This window comes from Somniosus microcephalus, chromosome 6, assembly GCF_052327205.1.
Source record: "Somniosus microcephalus isolate GS21.2 chromosome 6, FLI_Smic_1.0, whole genome shotgun sequence".
NCBI lineage: Eukaryota > Metazoa > Chordata > Chondrichthyes > Squaliformes > Somniosidae > Somniosus > Somniosus microcephalus.
This window is the reverse complement of record NC_140992.1, coordinates 256,735,910-256,758,256: the sequence shown is the minus strand read 5'-3', so window position 1 is coordinate 256,758,256 and position 22,347 is coordinate 256,735,910. Positions and strand designations below refer to the sequence as shown.

Genomic DNA, 22,347 nt, shown 5'->3' with positions numbered 1-22,347 from the left:
AGTTCCGCTGCCGAGGCTTGCAGGTCTTCCTTGACCGCGGAGCGTAGGCCGAGTAGCACCCACGGGAGGCGGTCGATCCAAGCCTCGTCCTCGAGGCTGGCGCGGAGGGACGCCTTCATGGACCTGTGGAATCGCTCGCACAGTCCGTTGGCTTGGGGGTGGTAAGCTGTGGTGCGGTGAACGGCCACCCCGAGGTTTCGGGCGATGGCGGCCCACAGATCAGAGGTGAACTGCGGGCCTCTATCCGACGTCATGTCGGAGGGGACACCGAACCGAGCGACACAGGTACCGATGAATGCCCTCACGATGTCGGCGGTGGTGGTGGACGTCAGTGGAATGGCCTCGGGCCAGCGGGTGGTACGGTCCACGATTGTCAGCAGGTGCGTGTGACCTTGTGATGGCGGCAGGGGGCCGACGAGGTCGATGTGGACGTGGTCGAACCTTCTTTCTGGCACGGTGAACTCCTTGAGTGGGGCTTTGACGTGCTGCTGGATTTTGGCACGCTGGCAAGCTATGCAGGATCTGGACCAGACACGCACATCTTTGCGCAGGCCGCGCCAGACAAATCGGTTGGCCACCAGTCTAATGGACGCGTGGGTGCCGGGGTGTGAGAGGCCGTGGACGATGTCGAACACCCGTTTTCGCCACGACGCCGGGACTACGGGGCGGGGTTGCACCAAGGAGGTGTTGCATTTGACTGTGACGGCGGATGGGCCGCAGGCGACGTCGGTCAGTCGCAGCCCTGGGAGGGTTGTGGGTGCGGAGAGCAGATCGGGGTCGGTGCGTTGCTCCGCTGCCAGTTGAGCATAGTCCACTGCCAGGTGGGCGCCGTGGACGGCGGGGCGGGTTAGGCAGTCGGCCACCACGTTGTCTCGACCGGAAACGTGCCGGATGTCCGTGGTGAATTCTGACACCGCGGCGAGCTGGCGTTGTTGCCTGGCTGACCACGGGTCCACAGATTTCGCCATCGCGAATGTCAGGGGTTTGTGATCGACAAACGCAGTGACGGGGCGGCCCTCCAGAAGAAATCTAAAATGGCGGACTGCCAGGTACAGTGCGAGGAGCTCGCGGTCAAAGGCGCTGTATTTGGCCTCCGGGGGCGCAGTTGGCGGCTGAAAAAGGCCAGCGGTTGCCAGGCCCCGTCGACCCACTCTTCGTACACGGCGCCGACCGCGTGGTCGGAGGCGTCCGTGGTGAGGGCCACCCTTGCGTTGGGCTGTGGGTGAGCGAGCATGGTGGCGTCGGCGAGCGCCTTTTTGGTCAAGTCGAAAGCGGTCAACATGTCCGCCGACCACTCGATCGCCATTCTGTCTTTCTTACCCCGGAGGGCTTCGTATAGGGGCCGCATGAGGGAGGCCGCTCCGGGAATGAAGTGGTTGTAAAAGTTGATCATCCCCAAGAACTCCTGGAGGCCTTTGATGGTGGTAGGCCGGGGGAACTGCTGGACGGCTTGCACCTTGGCGGGCAGGGGAATGGCTCCGTCCTGCGTGATGTGGTGGCCGAGGAATTCGATCCTGCTGAGGCCGAATTGGCACTTGGCTGGGCTGATGATGAGCCCGTGCTCACTGAGCCGCTGGAACAGGGTGCGGAGGTGCTCGATGTGTTCCTGCTTGGAGGAACTAGCTACCAGGATGTCATCCAGGTAGACAAAGAGGAACTTCAGGTCCCGGAGGACCGAGTCCATGAGCCGCTGGAAGGCCTGGGTCACGTTTTTGAGGCCGAAGGGCATTCGGAGGAACTCGAATAGCCCAAAAGGGGTGATTATGGCCGTCTTGGGGACGTCCGTGGGGTGGACTGGCACCTGATGGTAATCGCGCACCAGGACGGCTTTGGAGAAGACTGAGCGGCCGGCCAGTCTAGCCGAGAAGTCTTGAATGTGCGGTATGGGGTACCGATCCGGCGTGGTGGCATCGTTTAGGCGTCGGTAGTCCCCGCAGGGGCGCCATCCCCCGTCGGGTTTGGTGACAATGTGGAGTGGGGAGGCCCAGGGGCTGTTGGAGCGGCGGATGATGCCGAGCTGTTCCATTGTGGCGAACTCGGCCCGCGCGATCTCCAGCTTGGCCGGGTCCAGCCTGCGGGCGTGGGCATACACCGGTGGGCCTGTGGTGGGGATGAAGTGTTCTACCCCGTGCTTAGCAACCTTCGCGGAGAAGGTTGGGTTGGTGAGGGCTGGGAACTCAGCCAGGAGTGCTGAGTAGTCGTCCATTGAGCGGGCGCGGCACTGCCACGCCATTTCGGCGGGTGGGGGGGGGGCCATGGCGCCCGGGATAGGTGACATGGTGTTCATGTCCACGAGGCGGCGCCGAGGCATGTCGACCAACAGGCCGTGGGCGCACAGGAAATCCGCACCGAGGAGCGGGGAGAGCACCTTGGCAGTGATAAACTCCCAGTGGTAGCGGCGGCCTGCGAGGTCGATGGTGACGGTGCGGGTGCCGTACGTCCGGATGTCGGTGCCGTTGGCGGCAGCCAATGCAGGGCCGCGGCCGCCTCGCTGGATCTCGAGGGCGGACGCGGGGATGATGCTGCGCTGCGCGCCCGTGTCGCATAGGAAACGGCGTCCGGAGGCGCTGTCCGTAACGTACAGCAGCGCGCCTGCTTGCCCCACGGCCATCGTGTAGGCCGGTGTGGGGGCGGTTGGAAACGTGCAGGGATGGCTGCAGCGGCGTGCCCGTGCGCCGAACCGGGTATGGAAGTAGCAGTAGCCCTGGGTCGGAGGGCTTGGGGGACGTGGGGGCCTCGTGGCCGAGCTGTGTGGCTGCGCGATAGAGGGTGGAGCGTGCGCCGACGCTGCGGAGGCCAGGTCGGGGGTGACGGCGTGGTTGGAGCTGGCGGACAGGAGCTTATCGGCTTCGTCGGCCAGGGCCTCGAGGTCCGTGAGGCTGGACGCCACGATCGCCGGGCGGATGCTGGGAGGTAGTTGGCGGATAAAGAGCGTGCGGAAGAGGGAGCCGGGCGGTTTCTCGTCGGTCAGAGCAAGCATGTGTGAGAGTAAGTCTGACGGCGTGGAGTCACCGAGGCCCGGGAGGTCGAGGAGGTGGCAGTTGCGCAAGAATTGAGAGGCTGTGAATTTTTTAATGAGCGCGGCCTTGAGATGTGCGTACTTAGCCTATACACAATAGCAGTGTTTTTAATGCTTTGCTATGAGAGGAGATTGTTTATGTGGAGTGATTATAGTAGTGATTACTACATTAAAGGTGCTATGTAAATGCAAATGAAAGTTGTTGTCAGTAAAATCTTTTCGCATTATTTTTTTTTCATCAGGCCAGGCCAGTGACAACTCTTGACATTGAGTCAGAGTTTGAGCTGATGCATGAGTTTGATTCCGCCTTGTCCACAGACTACTTCTGGATGACCACCTCCAATGTAAGGTACGTAGCTGGTTTTTCATTTTATTGTTTGTTCACTGAACCAATCGCTATTGTTTAACTGCTCTCTGTTCTATTGCTCACTGATGCCCAGTTTGGGTTCTGCCAAGACCACTCGGCTCCCGACCTCATTACAGCCTTGGTCCAAACATGGACAAAGGAGCTGAATTCCAGAGGTGAGGTGAGAGGGACTGCCCTTGACATCAAGGCAACATTTGACCGAGTCTGGCATCAAGGAGCCCTTGTAAAACTGAAGTCAATGGGAATCAGGGGGAAAACTCTCCACTGGCTGGAGTCATGCCGAGCACAAAGGAAGATGGTTGTGGTGGTTGAAGGTCAATCATCACAGCCCCAGGACATCACAACAGGAGTTCCTCAGGGCAGTGGCCTAGGCCCAACCATCTTCAGCTGCTTCATCAATGACCTTTCCTCCAACATAAGATCAGAAATGAGGATGTTTGCTGATGACTGTACAGTGTTCAGCACCATACACAACTCCTCAGATAATGAAGCAGTCCATGCCCGCATGCAACAAGACCTGGACGACATTCAGGCTTAGACTGATAAGTGGCAGGTAACATTCGTGCCACAGAAGTGCCAGGCAATGACTATCTCCAACAAGCGAGAGTCTAACCACCTCCCCTTGACATTCAACGGCATTACCATCGCCAAATCCCCCACCATCAACATCCTGGGGGTCACCATTGACCAGAAACTTAACTGGACCAGCCACATAAATACTGTGACAAAAAGAGCAGGTCAGAGGCCAGGTATTTGGCTATATTAGGTTGATTTGGCTATAATAAATTGACCCTTAGTGTTAGGGGATTAAATACGTGGGGCTACAGGGATAGGGTGGGATATGTGTCGGTGCAGGCTCGATGGGCCAAAATGGCCTCTATCTGCACTGTGGGGATTCTGTGAATTCTGTATTCTGCGGCAAGTGTCTCACCTCCTGACTCCACAAAGCCTTTCCACCATCTACAAGACACAAGTAAGGAGTGTGATGGAATACTCTCCACTTGCCTGGATGAGTGCAGCTCCAACAACACTCAAGAAGCTCGATGCCATCCAGGACAAAGCAGCCCGCTTGATTGGCACCCCATCCACCACCTTAAACATTCACTCCCTCCACCACCGGCGTACCGTGGCTGCAGTGTGTACCATCTACAAGTTGCACTGCAGCAACTCGCCAAGGCTTCTTCGGCAGCACCTCCCAAACCCACGACCTCTTCCACCTAGAAGGACAAGGGCAGCAGGTGCATGGGAACACCATCACCTCCAAGTTCCCCTCCAAGTCACACACCATCCTGACTTAGAAATATATCGCCGATCCTTCATCGTCGCTGGGTCAAAATCCTGGAACTCCCTCCCTAACAGCACTGTGGGAGCACCTTCACCACACGGACTGCAGCGGTTCAAGAAGGCGGCTCACCACCACCTTCTCAAGGGCAACTAGGGATGGGCAATAAATGCTGGCTTTGCCAGCGACGCCCTGATCCCATAAACGAATAAAAAAAAAAGTAGTATTAATTAATGGTCGTAGTGTTAATCTGCAGAGTTAATATCAAAGTGGAAAATCCCGGCCTGGATATCCACTCACTGGAGCTGTTGTAGATATCTGCTTTAAACTATAAATAACAATTGGAACCAGAAATAAATGAACAGGAATCGCTGGCTATAGCTTCTGCATATTATCAAACCTTGTTTCAGTTACCTGATGCCATCTTATGTCAGTGTGGTTCAGCTACTGACCAGTGAACTTCTCAGTCAGTAAACTCCTGCCATAACTTCAGTGAGAATCCACTTGAACAGCTGCTCACTTGACTGGGACCAGGAGATGCCAAGTCTCAGCTGCGGACTGAAAGTTTCCAGGAGTTTCCACCTGCCCCCACAGGGTCATCGACATTACAAGAGCAAGGCCGGGGAATAATCTATGTCGAGAGGTCCCATGCCCCAGCCCTCAATTGAGACCCAGCATTGGGTCAACATTGGGTATGCATGGCAGGACAAGTCGGATGTGGGACCCATCTGGGAGTACAGGCTGGGACCAGGGCTTAGAGTTCTAAAAATGGGGTTGAATTTTTGTATATACAGGTAGACTATCCTTTATCCGAACTTCCGAAAACCTCTAAAAGCTGAAAGTTTTTTCGTTCAGCGTAAGTCGTGCGCACGACATGACCAGAGTGGCGCATGACTTACGCTGAGCAGGGCAGAGGGTCACAGAGTTCCCTCCTGTGTAGGAGATTGCAGGCCGAGCCGGGCAGTGTGAAGGAGGTACCGGGAGAGTGAACCCAACAATACAGCGGCCCGTCCGATAGCTGCAGCGGCCCGTCCGATATTCTTTTCTCCCCCCCACCCCCCCGACCCGACCCGAACCGTAGCCCGTCCGATATTCTTTTCTCCCCCCCCCCCCGACCCGTCCGATATTCTTTTCTCCCCGACCCGAACCGAACCGCGGCCCATCCGATATTCTTTTCTCCCCCCGACCGCCCCCCCCGACCCCCGACGACCCCCCACCCCCGACCTGAACCGCGGCCCATCCGATATTCTTTTCTCCCCCCCCACCCGACCCCCGACCTGATTTGCGGGCCAGCTTAGTAGGAGTCAGCCGTTATCCGGCTTTCCAGAGAAGCAGGAAGGGGAATGAGACACGGAACAGTCGCAAGAGGTAGCCTGAACTTTTAAAATTTATTAAATACAAATTTTCCAGTCTTATAATAATACCTTCTGATATCCGAAAAATTCCGAAAACCGAAACTCAGCTGGTCCCAAGGCTTTCGGATAAGGGATAGTGTACCTGTATATTTATCACAAAATGTCGCCTGACAAAGGTCTCTCGGGGCAGCCAGTTCCCATCCTCCTCTGGTCTGGCATGCTGCAGCCAGGGTTTCTGGCCTTTTCAGCATGGGGGAGGGGGGCACTCAAGTGTTGCTCATGGCTCCTCTCTCTGATCCTACACACTTTGGCGGGGTTAGTGGGACAGACTGAAGGCCTGTGGATTTTTAGGGCCTGTAACTGTCCGTCCAGGCCTTACACTGCCCAAAAGCAACACCATAAGAGATCAATTAATGTCATATGTTGCTATATTGAGACTGAAATATATAACAACTGCACCTACAAAAGCAATGCTTTAAAAGTGTAAAATACAAGTTTTGATATTTAGCGTAAAAAAAACCTTTGAATGACGTGTGAACATTTTGGATGTTGCAGTGAAGTGTTGCCAGGAGCTGTTACACCTCTAAGTCTGAGCACCGTAGTCGGTGCTGTTGAATATGCAATACAGGTGAGTTTTAATGGTATGTATGAAAGGATATAAACTCAATTAAATCCATTTAAATTTGGTTCTGACATAAGGAAGACCTGTCACCTGGTGCAGGTAAATATTGACACATTTGAAACTAAATTATACAGTGGCTTCAGGGAGAGAGGAAAATAACAGCTCGGAGTTCTGCTCCAGTGATGCCTGCTGAACAAAAGCTACGTGTGTGGACTGTTAAGATTTGAGCTATCACGCAACATTTTTAGCTTGTGTTGCAGCAAAAGGCAGTTTCCACATGCAGCCTGATTTTCCTAAGAGCTAAGCCCTGCAATTTGATGCATAGACTTAATAGAATTGCATTTACAGTGATTGGGCAGATGCATGGCAGATGCAGTATAATGTGGATAAATGCAAGGTTATCCACTTTGGTGGCAAAAACAGGAAGGCAGATTATTAGCTGAACGGCAATAGATTGGGAAAAGGGGAAGTGCAACGAGACCTGGGTGTTCTTGTGCACCAGTCGCTGAAGGTAAGCATGCAGATGCAGCAGGCGGTTAAGAAGGCAAATGGTATGTTGGCCTTCATAGCGAGAGGATTCGAGTACAGGAACAAGGATGTCATGCTGCAGTTGTACAGGGCCTTGATGAGACCACACCTTGAGTATTGTGTGCAGTTTTGGTCGCCTTATCTGAGGAAGGATGTTCTTGCCATGGAGGGAGTGCAGTAAAGATTCACCAGACTGATACCTGGGATGGCAGGAATGACGTATGAAGAGAGATTGGGTCGATTGGGCTTGTATTCGCTAGAGTTTAGAAGAATGAGAGGGGATCTCATTGAAACTTATAAAATTCTAACAGGACTAGACAGACTAGATGCAGGAAGGATGTTCCTGATGGCGGGGGAGTCCATAACCAGGGGTCACGGTCTAAGGATAAGGGGTAAGCCATTTAGGACTGAAATGAAGAGGAATTTCTTCACCCAGAGAGTGGTGAACCTGTGGAATTCTCTACCACAGAAGGCAGTTGAGGCCAATTCATTAAATATATTCAAGAAGGAGTTAGATATATTTCTTAAGGCTAAGGGGATCAAGTGGTATGGGGAGAAAGCAGGGACAGGGTACTGAATTTGGATGATCAGCCATGATCTCATTAAATGGCGGAACAGGCTCGAGGGGCCGAATGGCCTACTCCTGCTCCTATCTTCTATATTTACCCGTACCTGTGATCTATTACACTGGAGGCCATGTGGGATATTCATTACATTCTCCTGTCTGCTTTAAACCTGAAGGAGGATTCACAACAAAAGGTGTCAGAAGTGACAGAGTTTTGTTTTCATTCATTCACGGGATGTGGGCGTTGCTGCCAAAGCCAGCATTGATTGCCCATCCCTAATTGCTATTGAGAAGGTGGTGGTGGGCACAACTGAGTGGCTTGCTTGGCCATTTCAGAGGGCAGTTTAGAGTCAACAACATTGCTGTGGGTCTGGAGCCACGTATAGGCCAGACCAGGTAAGGACAGCAGATTTCCTCCCCTAAAGGACATTAGTGAACCAGTTGGGTTTTTACGACAATGTGGTAGTTTCATGGTCATACTAGCTTTTTAATTCCAGATTTATTTAATTAACTGAATTTAAATTCCCCAGCTGCCATGGTGGGATTTGAACTCTCACCTCTGGACCATCAGTCCAGGCCTCTGGATTACTAGTCCAGTAACATAACCACTATTCTACCATACCCGTTAAGGGGGGTGGGGAGGGGAACGGAAAATAAACTGACACCTAAACCTGCACTGTGTTGAGTTTTTGTGCAAGAACTTTTTAATATATAATAGCAAAATACTGCGGATGCTGGAAATCTGAAATAACAACAGAAAACGCTGGAAAAACTCAGCAGGCCAGGCAGCATCTGTGGAGAGGGAAACAGAGTTAATGTTTCAGGTCTGGGACTCTTCATCAGAACTGGAAAAAGCTGGAGATGTAACAGATATTAAGCAGGTGCAGAGACAGGGGCGGAGGAAGGAATTGAAGGAACATACTTTTTAATATATATTGATATGCATAAAAAATTGAGAATTTTGTTTTGAGTTTTTTTCCTCAAGATACTAAAGTGACGTGTCACTTTACATAAACCACAAAATGTAATAACACTGATATTTTATCTATTATTTAACTAGGAATTAATGACTACATTTGGAAAGACACACCATTTATTTCCCTATGGTTCTTCTTCCTTTACAATCTGCTGTGGCCATTTGTTCCTCAATGTATTGGTGAGTTTCAAAGTGACGCTGGGTGAAATTGTTTTTTGAACTGTTGAATGCCACACTCTTTTTATAATAGTGGTTGGACTGTCAAGGTTCAGGAGATTACATTTGATGGCCTTCGTTAAGGAGTAAAATCAATTGCCAGGAATTCCACAATTGCCTTTTTTTCCCCAGACAGAAACATTTGTCATTTCACTTCAATCAAAATCACTTGAATCATAAAACTTTGTTACTTTGTCAGATTAGAATTTTCAGAAAGCATTTGATGAGAAATATTACAGGAAGCTTGTTAAATAAGTTTGGACATGTGGGTATAGAAGGGATATAGCAGCATGGATAGACAGTTAGTTGACAGGCAGGAAACAAAAGGTTAGGGTTAATGGGTGTTGCTCAAACTGAAGAAGGGTTGGAAGTGGTGTGTCTCATTAGTCAGAGCTGGATTCACTTTTTTTGGATGATTAGGATTTGGGCGCAGGGAGTACAATATCGACATTTGCTGATGGCACAAAAGTAAGGGGTTTGGAAACCAGTGAAAAGTTTTTGGTCTGTGGTCTGGGCAGACAGGTGTGAGGTAATGCATTTTGGAAGGAAAAACAAGAAACTGGTATAAACTCCATGGAACGATACTGAAGGATATGAAGGAACAAAGAGCAATGCAAATAGCGTGATGGAGGCATTGTTTAGGACTGTGCCACCCCCTCCTTCTCTTTTGTGCTATGGTTTCCCTGGCGGCAGACAAGAAGAAACAATCACAAGCCCCCTTGATAGCTGCTGAAGTTATTTGCCTGGCTCGCTCCCAAGCCACTGCCAACTGTTTCCCTACCACAGTGTAAAAATCCCCATCTCCTCTGACCAAACAACTACTCTATCAGATGCAGAATAAAAAGCTGGACGTCCTAGGAATGGAACCATTTTCTATTCACATACATCAACGGTTGCTCAGTTGATGCCTTCAATGCCATGTGCATGCCTTCATGGCATCCTACACCCTAGTGATTCCAGCTGTCCTGTAGCTGTCCCCGGCTCTGCACTTCTGCTGCCGAATTGGATGCATTTGTCGGCTCAATGAAAGTGGTGTCTGTCAGCTGCCTGAGAGCTCCCTGGTTAATGTTGCACAGATCCCCTTTGGCAGCCTGGAGGTATCCAGAGCTGTAAAAGTTGAGGGCTGCTATCACTATAATTGCCACGGACAAAGAAATTGTGGCAGTGGAGCGCGTCTGCAGATCTTCCTGATGAAGTTGGCAGAGGTGCCCAATGGCATCCTTGGAGAGGAACAGTCATCGGATGCACAGCCCCTCAGAGGTCTTCATAGGACCAAATTTCTAGCGTAGGTTTAAAAAGTTCCCCTGCCGTCCAATGCAACACTGGAGACTTTTTAAACTTGGCTTAGCATAGTTGGCAGTTATACTGCAGTTGGTACAAAACCCAAGATTACCTCCTGGAAGCATCCTCATACCTCTGGGTTTTAGTGTATTCAGGTAAGATTGTTGATCTGACCGCAAGTTACTCTGCTGGCTTTGTGGTGATGTGTATTTGTAATTGTTTCTAGATTACCTTGTAATTTTAATTACCTTGTAATTGTAATTACCTCTAGACTTGACTATTCCGATGCACTCCTGGCTGGCCTCCCTATTTCTACCCTCCATAAACTTGAGGTCATCCAAAACTCAGCTGCATGTGTCCTAACTCGGACCAAGTCCTGCCCTGTGCTCGCTGACCTACATTGGTTCCCAGTTAAGCAGCGCCTTGATTTTAAAATTCTCATCCTTGTTTTCAAATCCCTCCATGGCCTTGCCCCTCCCTGACACTGTAATCCCCTCCAACCCTACAATCCCCCTGCGCTCCGCCAAGTCTGGCCTCTTGGACATACCCGATTTTAATACCTCCACCATTGGCAGCCATGCCTTCAGCTGCCTAGTTCCTAAGCTCTGGAATTCCTCCCTAAACCCCTCCACCTCTTTACCTCTCTTTCCTCCTTTAAGACGCCCCTTAAAACTGAACTCCTTCTCCCCCTAACATCTCCTTATATGGCTCGATGTCAAATTTTGTTTTGATAACACTCCTGTGACGCGCCTTGGGACATTTTACTATGTTAAAGGCGCTATATAAATGCAAGTTGTTGTTGTTTTTGTTGTTTCACTTCAGTGTAAAAGCAGTAGTATAACTCCCTCAATAGTGCATCTTAATGCTGGTTTTAGAATTGCATCGTTCTCACAACATCCTCCAATAGCAATCATTGTTCATAAGCAGCAGAGTCCCAAGTATAAACCACTGTAAGTAGTCTTTGTTTTGTTTCCTAGTCCATGTATAAATCAATAGAGTGCCATCTATTAACTGGAAAGAATGACTTGGACCTTTCCATACGGGGAAGTGTAAGTTTTTCCATTACTTTTGACAAATATAATTGAAAGAATTACTGTAATGATATTTATGGTCACTTGTTAATGAACTGAAATGGATTTGTAGCATACGTTGCCTCAAGCATCAACTTAGTTAATGAAAAGCTGTTCAACAATTGCACTCAGACCAGGAATTGAAAATTTAATAGGGCAACTGTTTATAAATAAAGCTTTCCAAATAAGACTGAAAATTTCCTTTGAAAAGCTAGCAAATTTGAATACTGAATGTGTGATTCACAAATAAAATGTTATTAAATGTTGTTTTAAATAAGCTATTTTCACCAGCTGTAATCTTTAGTTCTGAAATTAATATAACAATATATTCATTCACTAGGTGTTGAAAGAACTGACTATAGGGGATGCTGTTTTAATTCATGGGCGCACATCCTTCTGGAAAAGAGTGATTAATTCTATGACGATTTTAAAGGTAGTATATATATATAATTGTATTTTACAGTGTCTAGCACCATACGCAGAGTAAATCTACATTAGAACCTAAATCAAGTGCCCATTCTTCATTTGCGAGCCGTGACAGTAAATGGCCAAAGTTACCAACGGATTATTCCCGGTGCAGAGATTCTTCTACCAGGACCGCGTATGGCGAAAGGGCGGGCCCATTCCCCACAATTTTCCATCATTCATTTTAATGGATGGAACATTGTGGAGAGCACACCTACAAATTCCTAATATGGGTGTCCAGTACAGTCGAACCCAATGATGACCGTGCATGCGTAGCAGGAGTCACTGGATTGTGATTAAAGCAGAAACCATATCTGATTTTTTTTTTTTTTTTTTACAGGATACCATTGTACCCCCAAGGTGTCCAAAAAGAATGTTCTTTGTGCCAATGTTGCCACCCAGGCACAAGCTGCACACCACATTACCTACCCCCCAATGATTGTTCTTATTCTAAGTTCAGAATTAACAGAGGTCACTCTGGCGGGTAAATCATCAGCAGCTTCTGATGAAACTTGCCAAATATCTTCCAATTGTATGCACATTCCCTGAAGAATATGTTCTCCGTCATTGTCCCAGCTGTGTTCCTTAGTGAGTTTCACAATCCTCAGCTTCAATCTGCTACTTGGAGTAATCAAAGCTCAGAATATAGAACTTCAAAACCTGACCTTGCTTGGGTTTAAAAACCAGCCTAAACGTTGACCATTTTTTAACATAAGAACATGAGGAAGGCCAGTTGGTCCACTGCAAGTCACCCCACTAGTTCTCCAAGTCACTCAGCCTAGCATCCAGCTACATTTTGAACTCCCCGAATGTCTTTGGTGGATTATTCCAAATGTTTAAAGAATATCACCTTTTGCGTATAGATATCGCGTCAGACTTTCCTCCTCAGTGCTTGGACGTAATATCTCGTCACGGCAGATGTGCTGCTTGCAAATTTGAGCACAAGCTATTCATTACTCTCCATCATTCATTTTAATGGATGGAAAATTGTGAACAGCTTCTGCTTGAATTTGCTATAAGAGCTTTCACCCCACCAAGCTCTTATGCCTGGTCGCTGAAGAGAAAAATGGGACTCATTATTTTCAATTTATTTTTCATTAATTTTATTTTATGTCCACTTGTTCCACTGACCTGACTCACCTGTGGTAATATTCTAGGCAATCTTATCTGAGGCAATATTATCTATAGCATTTCATATTTTATAGGTTAGATTCTACAAGGCCACGGAAACTAGCGAAACATTTTCATAGCGAGTGCAATGCTCAGTGGTTTCCAGCAAAGTTCTATGTCCTGGGATCAATCCCCTAATTATTCATTCCATATTGGTCCGAGCGCTAACAGAGCATGGGGTTTAAAATTGCATGCCCTGGCACATCTTGAAAGACTCCAGTGCCGTACTGACGGAGTGCTGTACTTTCGGAGGTGCTATCTTTCTGGCAAGACGTTAAACCGAGGCCCCATCTGACCTCTCAGTTGGACGTAAATGATCCCATGGCATTATTTCGAAGAAGTGTTTGGGGAGTTCTCGCCAACATTTATCCCTCAACCAACACTTAAAAACAGATTATCTGGTCATTATCACATTGTTATTTGTGGGGAGCTTGCTGTGTGCAAATTGGCTGCTGCGTTTCCTACATTAGAACAGTGACTACACTTCAAACGTACTTCATTGGCTGTAAATCGCTTTGGGACTTCCTGACATGACCTCAGGTCAGGATTTTTTTTAAAGAAACTTTCCTTTTTAGTGTTCCATGAACTGCTAGTTAGGCCACGTGTATACCTGGTTATCCTGCGTGCAATAGGCCTGGCGCCAGCTGCATTCGGAGCAGCCCAATTTCAGGAAGGGGTCCTAAAACAGACGTTAGGCCTCTCACTAACATTTGCAAGGGACCTCTTGATGCCTAAAATTAGGCCCCATTAATTTAGCACTGGGTCCAAAGCCTGTGCAGATTGGGCTCAGTGGGTAGCACCCTCGCCTCAGAGTCAGACGTTTGTGGGCTCAAGTCCCACTGCTAAATTGGTATGCTTTGCAGCCACTTTGGCCTAGAAATTCGGTTGTTTGCGCCAGCCGCTAGCGCCTTAGGAGGAGGAGATGTGGGGCGCTAGGCGGCTAGCGACCGGGCGCAGCGCGATCTGCGCCTCTCCCCAACTTCAGTAAAGATTTAGCGGCGGCGCAAAGCCTTTGCGCGCGCTCAGCTGCGCGCGCAGATCCTGACGTCATTTCATCGTGCAACGCCCTTTGTGCGCCCCAAACCGGAAATTCAGTGGCGCCGGCCTATTGCGCACCTGGCGCCCCTAGTGACTGGTAGAGGGGAACGGTTCCCAGTCGCTGCGGGGCGCGGGGGGCGCAAATTAAAGGGCACTCCTCCTGCAGTAGAAAAGGCAGCCATTTTGCAAAACTCCTTCTTTGTGAGAGACGGATCTTTGCAGAGAGACAAAGGTAGAGAGCTTTCTGGTTTGGCTCAACACTCGCACAGGTACTTGTGGCTTCAGGCCACAGCTTTGCACTTGTCTTTAACTTCAGAGCCAAATCATTGATTGGAAACATATAATGGGGGCTGCAATGGGTGCAAACGTTAGCCTTCTCCATTGCATTCAAAGGGCTCAGAGACGCCGTGAGAGAGTGGCAGTCATGGCCAGACGGAGAGGGGGCAACAGGCGTTGGCAAAGGAGGCCTTACCCACCCAGGGTGTACCGCCAGCAGTTCTCATATCTGAACATGTCTGACGAGCAGTGTGTTCGGAGGCTGCGATTCCGAAGGGCGGTGGTCACTGAGATCTGCCACCTGCTTCGCGGAGATCTGCAGCCACATCTGAGGAGCAGGACGTCTCTGTCAGTGGCAGTGAAGGTGACGGTGTCTCTCAACTTCTATGCCACCGGCTCCTTCCAATCCGCTACTGGGGACATTTCCAACATCTCCCAGTTTGCCGTACATTGCTGCATCCGCCAGGTGACCAATGCCCTTTTCAGAAGGAGACGTCAGTTTATCTCCTTCTCCATGGCCCTTGTCAAGCAGCAACAGCGTGCAATGGGCTTTGCAGCATTAGCAGGCTTCCCCATGGTGCAGGGCACCATTGACTGCATGCATGTGGCTTTGCGGGCACCTCTAGAGAATGCCGAGGATTACCGCAACCGGAAGGGCTACCATTCGCTCAATGTGCAGTTGGTGTATGACCACAGGCAGCTCATCCTAGCTGTCAATGTCCGCTTTCCAGGCAACAGCCACAATGCCTTCATCCTGCGCCAGATTTCTGTGGCAGACATGTTCGAGGCCCAGCCTCACCCACGAGGATGGCTTCTCAGGGACAAAGGCTATCCTTTGTGCACTTGGCTGATGACCCCGCTCCGTGCGCCCAGCACCCCTGCTGAAGAGGGATACAATGACAGCCATCAAGCAACCAGGAACATCATTGAGCAAACAATCGGCGTCCTGAAGCAACGGTTCCGCTGTCTGGATCGTTCCGGAGGAGCCCTACAGTATTCGCCTGAGCGAGTCTCCCATTTCGTGGTCGTGTGCTGCATGCTGCACAACCTGGCTATCCGCAGGACTCAGCCACTGCCACCAGACATTGGAGGACCACCGAAGGAGGAGGAGGAGGAGGAGGAGGAGGACCAGCACAGGAGGGAGGCAGAAAGTGCAAGGGCCGCCCGTCGGCGGCTTATTGAACGTCGGTTCTAGGCCTCCTCTCAGGGAATGGCTTGCAATGGCACAAGATTAATGTAGCCGATCCACAAGCCTTCAGCCGAGCAGGGCAACCAGGACTTCCAAAAGAAAGCATGGACAGTGCGATTTAAGAACATTTATTACTTTGATACCTCTGCCCTTCCCACATAACAAACTAATGGAGAGAAGCCCCACCAAAAAACACAAATCGACCAGTCTCGGCCTTTCAAAAAACACAAATCGACCAGTCTCGGCCTTTACATGTGAAACAAAACATTTGGCCACACCTTCTACTTTTTGCCCTGCGAGGGTGATGCCTTTCGCATCCGTGACTGGCCCCTGCCCGCCCTGCAGCTCCTCCTCAATGGGACCCCAGTGGCTGCAGCAAGGCTGGGGGAAGGCTGCTGAGGGTCAGATGGCGAGACGGCAGATGCCCTTGGGGGTCGGCCTGGACCAGCTCTGGCCCTGGAGGGGCCGGCTGCTGACTGCTCCAACTCTGCTTGTGCGGCAGCAGTCTGTCCAGCGGCTGGTGGCAGCTGCAATGGAGGAGTGGCAGTGTCGGCTGCAGGAATGCTGCCAGCCTGACAGATCACAGGTACTCCCTGGTCGCCTGAGACAGTGGCACTCGCACAGGCCAGCACTGCAGCATGCGCAGCAATCTGCTGAAGCACAGACTGCTGGGCTGCTGCGGCGCGGCGAGTGCCCTGGCGATGCCTGGCCGATCCAGCGAGGGTGGCAGCAGTTAGTGCCCGTGTGGCCCTGGTCTGTGTCCGCATGACACCAGCCAGTGAATGGACGGCACGACTGAGCACTTGGCTAGAAGCCGCCTGTGCTGCCCCGAATTCCTGCACACTCCTTGACAGTGACTCTATGGAGTCAGGCATCCTTGCCACTGCAGCCATGAGCTCAGTGTGCCTGCGTTCAGCCTGGGCGGCCATTTCCTCTAGGAGCCGCACCTCCTCTGCGCTCACCGTCGCAGGACTGGAGGCCGCACTCACCCTCCGGGGAGAAGTCCGCCGAGCTTCCCCACCCCTCCCGCATTGCTGCAGGCCGCTGGGCCCCGGAGCTTCACTCTCCTCCGACCCTTCCCGCCAGCTCCCCTCCAGGGAAGACGTGTCCCCATCATCGCCATGGGCTGCCTCGGCTGAGGGTGGCACTGATGGTCCGGCTTCCTCTTCCTCTTCCTCCTCCTTGCCCTCTGATTCACTCACAGTGCCAGGTTGAGGGCACGCCTCCTCACCTGGTGATTCAGCATCTGAAAGCAGGGAGGCACAAGAGTTTGCTTTAGAGTGAGGACAGGGTGGCAGCGAGGGAGGCATGAGTGCTGCTCTGCACTGCATTGGTCGGACAGTGGCAAAGGATGCTGTTCTGAGGCGCAAGTGGAAAGAGAGAGGTCAAAAAGGTGATGCCCTTACCATTGGGGCCCAGAACAGGGTCGGCATCTCCACTGGCGACGGGGCCAATCAGCCGGCCTGACATAATGCGCTCCACACGCTGGTCCAGGTCGGAGAGCTGTTTGAGGTCAGGATGGCCTCCCCCGGTCTCACGCTGCTGCCTCCGGTTGTGCGCCACCTTGGCCTGCAAGAGAAAGGACGGCCTCTAAGTACAGTGTGAAGCCCTGATCTTGTCTGCACTGCCTCCCATGGTGGACTAGCCCTGACAGTGTGAAGCCCTGATCTTGGCTGTACTGCCTCCCATGGTCAAATAGCTTGTACAGTGTGTAAAGTGCTGAATGTGCAAGTGATTTTCATGATAGTCCCATAGCTGCTGGATGAGGGCTGGGCATTAGGGCTTCCAGGTCCCTTTGCCCATAAACTGAGGTGCACATGCAGGGATGAGGAGGACACTGGAAAGGGTACTCACCCTGACAACCCAAGTGAGGTCGTTGAACTTTTTCCGGCATTGCACAGGAGTCCTGGCAACCACGCTGTTGGAGGTCACCCTGTTTGACACCTCCCTCCAGGCTTTCCGATAGGCGCTGGGCAGCGGCCTCCTGCCACCTTCAGGGAACAGAACATGGCGCCTGCGCTCCACTGCGCCAACCAGCACCCTCAAGTCACCGTCGCTGAAGCGCTGCGCTCTCTCCCTGGCCTTCTCCATAGTCCTGGGCGTTGCACAGATCAAGCAGCAGTGGTCAGGCCTTGCTTCAGGGCTGCAGTGTGCAGGGCGTGGCAGGCAAACAAATCCACCCTCCCCCTTTAAGAGCTCACTGGCGCCAGAGTGTCTGCCGTCAATCAGCAACTCGCTGCACCTGCGCTGCGCCCGCCCTCGGGGGTTTCGCCCCGGGCCGCCGGCTTAGCGCCTAATGATAGTCGTGCATCGCCTGTTTTAGCACAGCAGCAACCTCTTGGGGCGATGCCACTGAATATCGGCGAAGGTGGCGCGAAGTTGCGCCGGGCGCAAACTTTAGCGGCCGCCCGGCTGTAGCGCCCCAAACGTGGCTATACTGAATTTCTAGGCCTTTATGCCTGATTAATGGGTGCAACTGAGACCAATTTCTACCCCAACATGGCTCAGTTCAGTAATGAAATTCACAATTTTCCCAAAAGAGTTAGAGGTTGTTTTTAATGCAATTTTACCCAGTTAAAAGAATCTTAATAACCACAGATTTTTTTCAAAACTTGCATAAAACACTCCAGAGATAAGATGGTGTGCAATAAAATACCCAATCAGGAAAGGTTGTATTTCATGAATCTAAAACTGTAATATTTTATTGGCATTTTCTAAAATACTATTAAGTTGCGTACGTATATTACATATATTTCTACCAGTTTGATATGTCACAAAGACAATTATTTGAAAATAAATACTGTGGGCGCTTTTATTAATAATATGAATAAATTAAGATCACCATGCCTGTCATTTATTGAAGTTGTAAATACCACAGTAACTGCATTTGAATCACTTCCAGTTTATGCTAAGTGGTGAAAACAATGCCAGTTCTTTAGTGGAGAAGCTGAAGATGTACCAGGTTCCACCTGCAAGCACAGCCAAAGCATTTTACTCAAACATAGATCAGGAACTCCCAGAGTTTTATAAGGTAAGAAACTGTTTCTCTGCTTAACTCTCCAAACCACATGATGGCGATTTAGTAGAGGCCACGTTTATCAATTTATTCAGGTAGCATAATTCAAGTGGCACAAGAAAAAGAAAGCCTAAACAAACGCCCCTGTATGTTTTTCCTGCAGTGATAATATACTATTAAGTTCGACCGTTATTTTTGTTAGGTAAAGGTATCGAGGGATATGGAACTAAGGTGGGTAAAAGGAGTTGAGGTACAGATCAGCCACGATCTAATTGAATGGTGAAGCAGGCATGAGGGGCTGAACAGCCTACTCCTGCTCCTGTGTTCCTATGTTATTATGGTAACATGTCAGCTGTGGCTCAGTGGGTAGCACTCTCGCCTCTGAATCAGAAGGTTGTGGGTCCCACTCTAGGGACTTAAGCACAAAAATCTAGGCTGGCACTCCAGTGCAGTACTGAGGGAGTGCTGCACTGTCGGGGGTGCCGTCTTTCAGATGAGACGCTAAATCGAGGCCCCGTCTGCCCTCTCAGGTGCTATTTGAAGAAGAGTTATCCCCGGTGTCCTGACCAATATTTATCCCTCAATCAACATAACAAAAACAGATTATCTAGTCATTATCACATTGCTGTTTGTGGGAGCTTGCTGTGTGCAAATTGGCTGCCGCGCTTCCCACATTACAACAGTGACTGCACTTCAAAAATTACTTCATTGACTGTAAAGCGTTTTGAGACGTCGGGTGATCGTGAAAGGCGCTATATAAATGGAAGTCTTTCTTTATAAATCTGCTGCCTTACCAGGACATTGTTGGCATAACTTTGGAGGGAGTGCAGTTAAAGGGCGGCCAAGGCACAGATATGTCTTATTTTGGTCTTCAGTTGGACTTTCCGAATGGTCTTGTTGTGGTGGAGCTTCTGCCTGCCCCAAACAAGTCCATCAGGGCCAGGGGCTCCACCTCTGGGGTTTGGTGGGTCTTCAGCGGCTGCTATGCGACGAGAAATCAGGCATACCGCCCTGCTAATCGGTGGAAGTAGGGCCCACTGTGTGGGTCCAAGCATTCCTGCTCGCCCTGGCCCACAAGGAAATAAAATGAATAAAAAATGATGCCCTTTTTGTGCCTCTTCTGGTCCTGGATCCGTTTGCCACCAGATTAGCCTGATGGGGGAAGTCACGACGGATTCCCCCACGCAGGCCTCGGGTTAAAATTGTAGCCGGGCCCTCATGACATCATCGGAGCCCAACCTGCATATTTAAAGGACTCCGCTGCCTTCCGGAGAGTGTCCTGCTCGCCTGTTCAAAAGAACATGGTAAAATTGTAACCCACGGGAAGGCAGCAGGATCGGAGGGGGTAAGTCGCTGCGACCATTTCAACTGTCTGCCAGGCCGGCTGGATTAAACGCAGCCCTCGAGTAGTTTTTAGATGAAGCAGGGTTAGAGCATAGGGTATGATTGTAACAGGGCAGACTAAAGATTTTTAATAAGATATATAGCTTGTTAAATCCTATTGTGGTGCTTTTCTATCTTCTTCATCTACTATGTTAAAATATTTCTGATTGGTGTTTGGGTTAGTTTTGACCTCCTTATTTAGCCATTGTGACGATGTCTTGCTATGGGTTTTTTTCCTTGGACTTTTGTTCCACATCCTGTCTTTCAAAGTTCCATTTTTCTTGTGTTACTTTATTTTTGCTTTCCATTTAATCCTCCCTAGAACTCTCTTCATAGCTCCAAAGTTTGTTTTCCTAAAGTTGTTACAGTTGGCTTTGTTATTTTTGACTTTAGTTTCTAATACAATTTCGAATGAAACTATGCAATAGTTAATTAGCCAGTTCTGCAGGGCAGAAACAAAGAAAATGGGGGGGAAATTGGTCTTTGGTGAAAGCACGAAACGGGCAATAGCAAATTGACAACCTGTTTTACACCTTGACCGATTTTATTTACTTAGAGTTACATTGAATTTACAGCGCAGAAACAGGCTATTCGGCCCAACTGGCCTACACCGGTATACTTCATCTAACCCTATTAGCATATCCTTCTATTCTTTCTCCCTCATGTCCTTATCCAGCTTCCCCTTAAATGCATCAATGCTATTTGCCTCAACCACTCCATGTGGTAGCGAGTTCCACATTCTCTGGGTAAAGAAGTTTCTCCTAAATTCCTTATTGGATTTATTAGTGACTATCTTATATTTATGACCCCTAGTTTTGGATTCCCCTACAAGTGAAAACATCTTCTCTAAGTCTACCTTTTCAAACCGCTTCATAATTTTAAAGACCTCTATTAGATCTTCTTAATTGAAAACAAATGTGCTGCCAATTCACTATTGCCCGCTTCACGCTTTGCCGAAGACCAATTTCAGCCTAAAACATGTTTCACTTCTCTATAACTGTGGACTGATAACAATCCTGTTGATATCCTGTTGCTGTTTCGGTGATTGCGAAAAAACAGCTTTTTGTTTCCTTTTCAGGGTTGGATCACATCAATCATGGTATCAACTAAGTCTACAATCTGGAATAATATTGTCATGCATCTGTTCCTACAAGGAAAACATGGTAAGACATATAAAAAAATACTTTGTCAATGCTGGAGGATCTCCTGTGGTGTTGCTCATACACAACAGGTAAAAATAAATCAGGGCAGAATTTCCTCACCTTTGGTGGAAACCCTGGAGAATTGTTAAATGCCCATTTTCAGCTGTTTATGCCATTTCTCTGGGGATTTGGTTGATCATTTGCTGAAGTTAAGATGGGAGATTGGGAGAATCCCAGCAGAAATTCCAAGCAGTGCGTCTTTCTCTTCTAGTGAGTGCATCTTTGCTTGCCTTCCTTTCTAAATCTCTCTCTCTCTCATATATATATATTTTATATATATAAATATATATCTATTTCCGTTTGTATCCCATCCTTCCCTCTTTTTCTCTCGCTTTATATGGCTGTCGCATGCTTTTCTCGTATCTCTCTGTATCTCCTTCTCTGGCTCTGAGGGCTGGATGTTCCTTCTCAACAGTGTTAAATAGAGAAAAGCAGGGCAATGTGTCTTACCAGTGCAATCCTGTCCCAACAAATGGCCACCAGAATGTTACTCCCAGAAAACTGCTCTACCTCCCTTTAATACCCTTTCCTCCAACCATCTATCTAAATTATTCTTAAATGGTCCCTGCTTCAATCACTGACTCTGGTAGTACATTCCACAGCCTCAAACGCTCTGTATAAAAAAGATTCCTCTGCTTCCTGTCCTACATCTGTCACATTTAATCGGATGTCAATGTTGTTCTAGATTGCCCCTCAATCGCTGGAAACAGTCTGTTTCTATCGAGTCACATCATAATTTTTAACATCACTACCAAATCTGTTCATAATCCTCTCTGTTCCAATGACGATCTAACCATCCTCAACTTAAACATGGAAAACCTTGGGATTTGTTAAAACTCATTATACTGACCAAATGCAGGGAAAGGTTCAGATCTCTATCCCAGCGTATGTTTACCTCAGTTATCAGTGATGTGATCAGTGACTTGGAAGTTTTCTGATTAATTATATTTTACACTGTGCCTCAAACGTTGGTCTAAAAATTTGTTGACGCCGCGCCCAAGGGCACCTAAGTGCCCAATATGACAAACGTTTTGCACATGCGCATTCCACGCCGGAAGTGTACCGCCCGTCATATTGGTAAAGGCTGAAGTATAGGCGTAAAAGGCCCATTCCTGAAACAGGCATTAGACCCTCAGCATATACAAATAGGGGGCCTAACAGTTGTCTCAGGACCCCTTACTGAAATTGGGCAGCCCTGAATGCAGCTGGCACAAGCCGCCAGCAAAAAGGTACATTTTTAAAAAAAAACACTGACCTGAATGTGGAGCTGGAAGGGGCAGGAGTGCTCCTCCTGGCTCCCCAGCAGTCCCAAAGACCCCCTCCTGAA

The 22,347-nt window shown here is 49.3% G+C and overlaps 1 protein-coding gene across 1 annotated transcript in view; it reads left to right on the top strand.

Moving 5' to 3' along the window:
* LOC147116681 (uncharacterized) overlaps positions 1 to 22,347 on the top strand; it is a 129,662-nt gene that overhangs the window by 83,766 nt on the left and 23,549 nt on the right. The window contains exons 20-26 of the mRNA XM_085991792.1: positions 3,262 to 3,368; positions 6,579 to 6,651; positions 8,799 to 8,894; positions 11,189 to 11,260; positions 11,622 to 11,714; positions 18,322 to 18,450; positions 20,897 to 20,981. Coding sequence (XP_085847918.1) covers positions 3,262 to 3,368; positions 6,579 to 6,651; positions 8,799 to 8,894; positions 11,189 to 11,260; positions 11,622 to 11,714; positions 18,322 to 18,450; positions 20,897 to 20,981 — 655 coding nt within the window. The remainder of the gene's footprint in view (positions 1 to 3,261; positions 3,369 to 6,578; positions 6,652 to 8,798; positions 8,895 to 11,188; positions 11,261 to 11,621; positions 11,715 to 18,321; positions 18,451 to 20,896; positions 20,982 to 22,347) is intronic.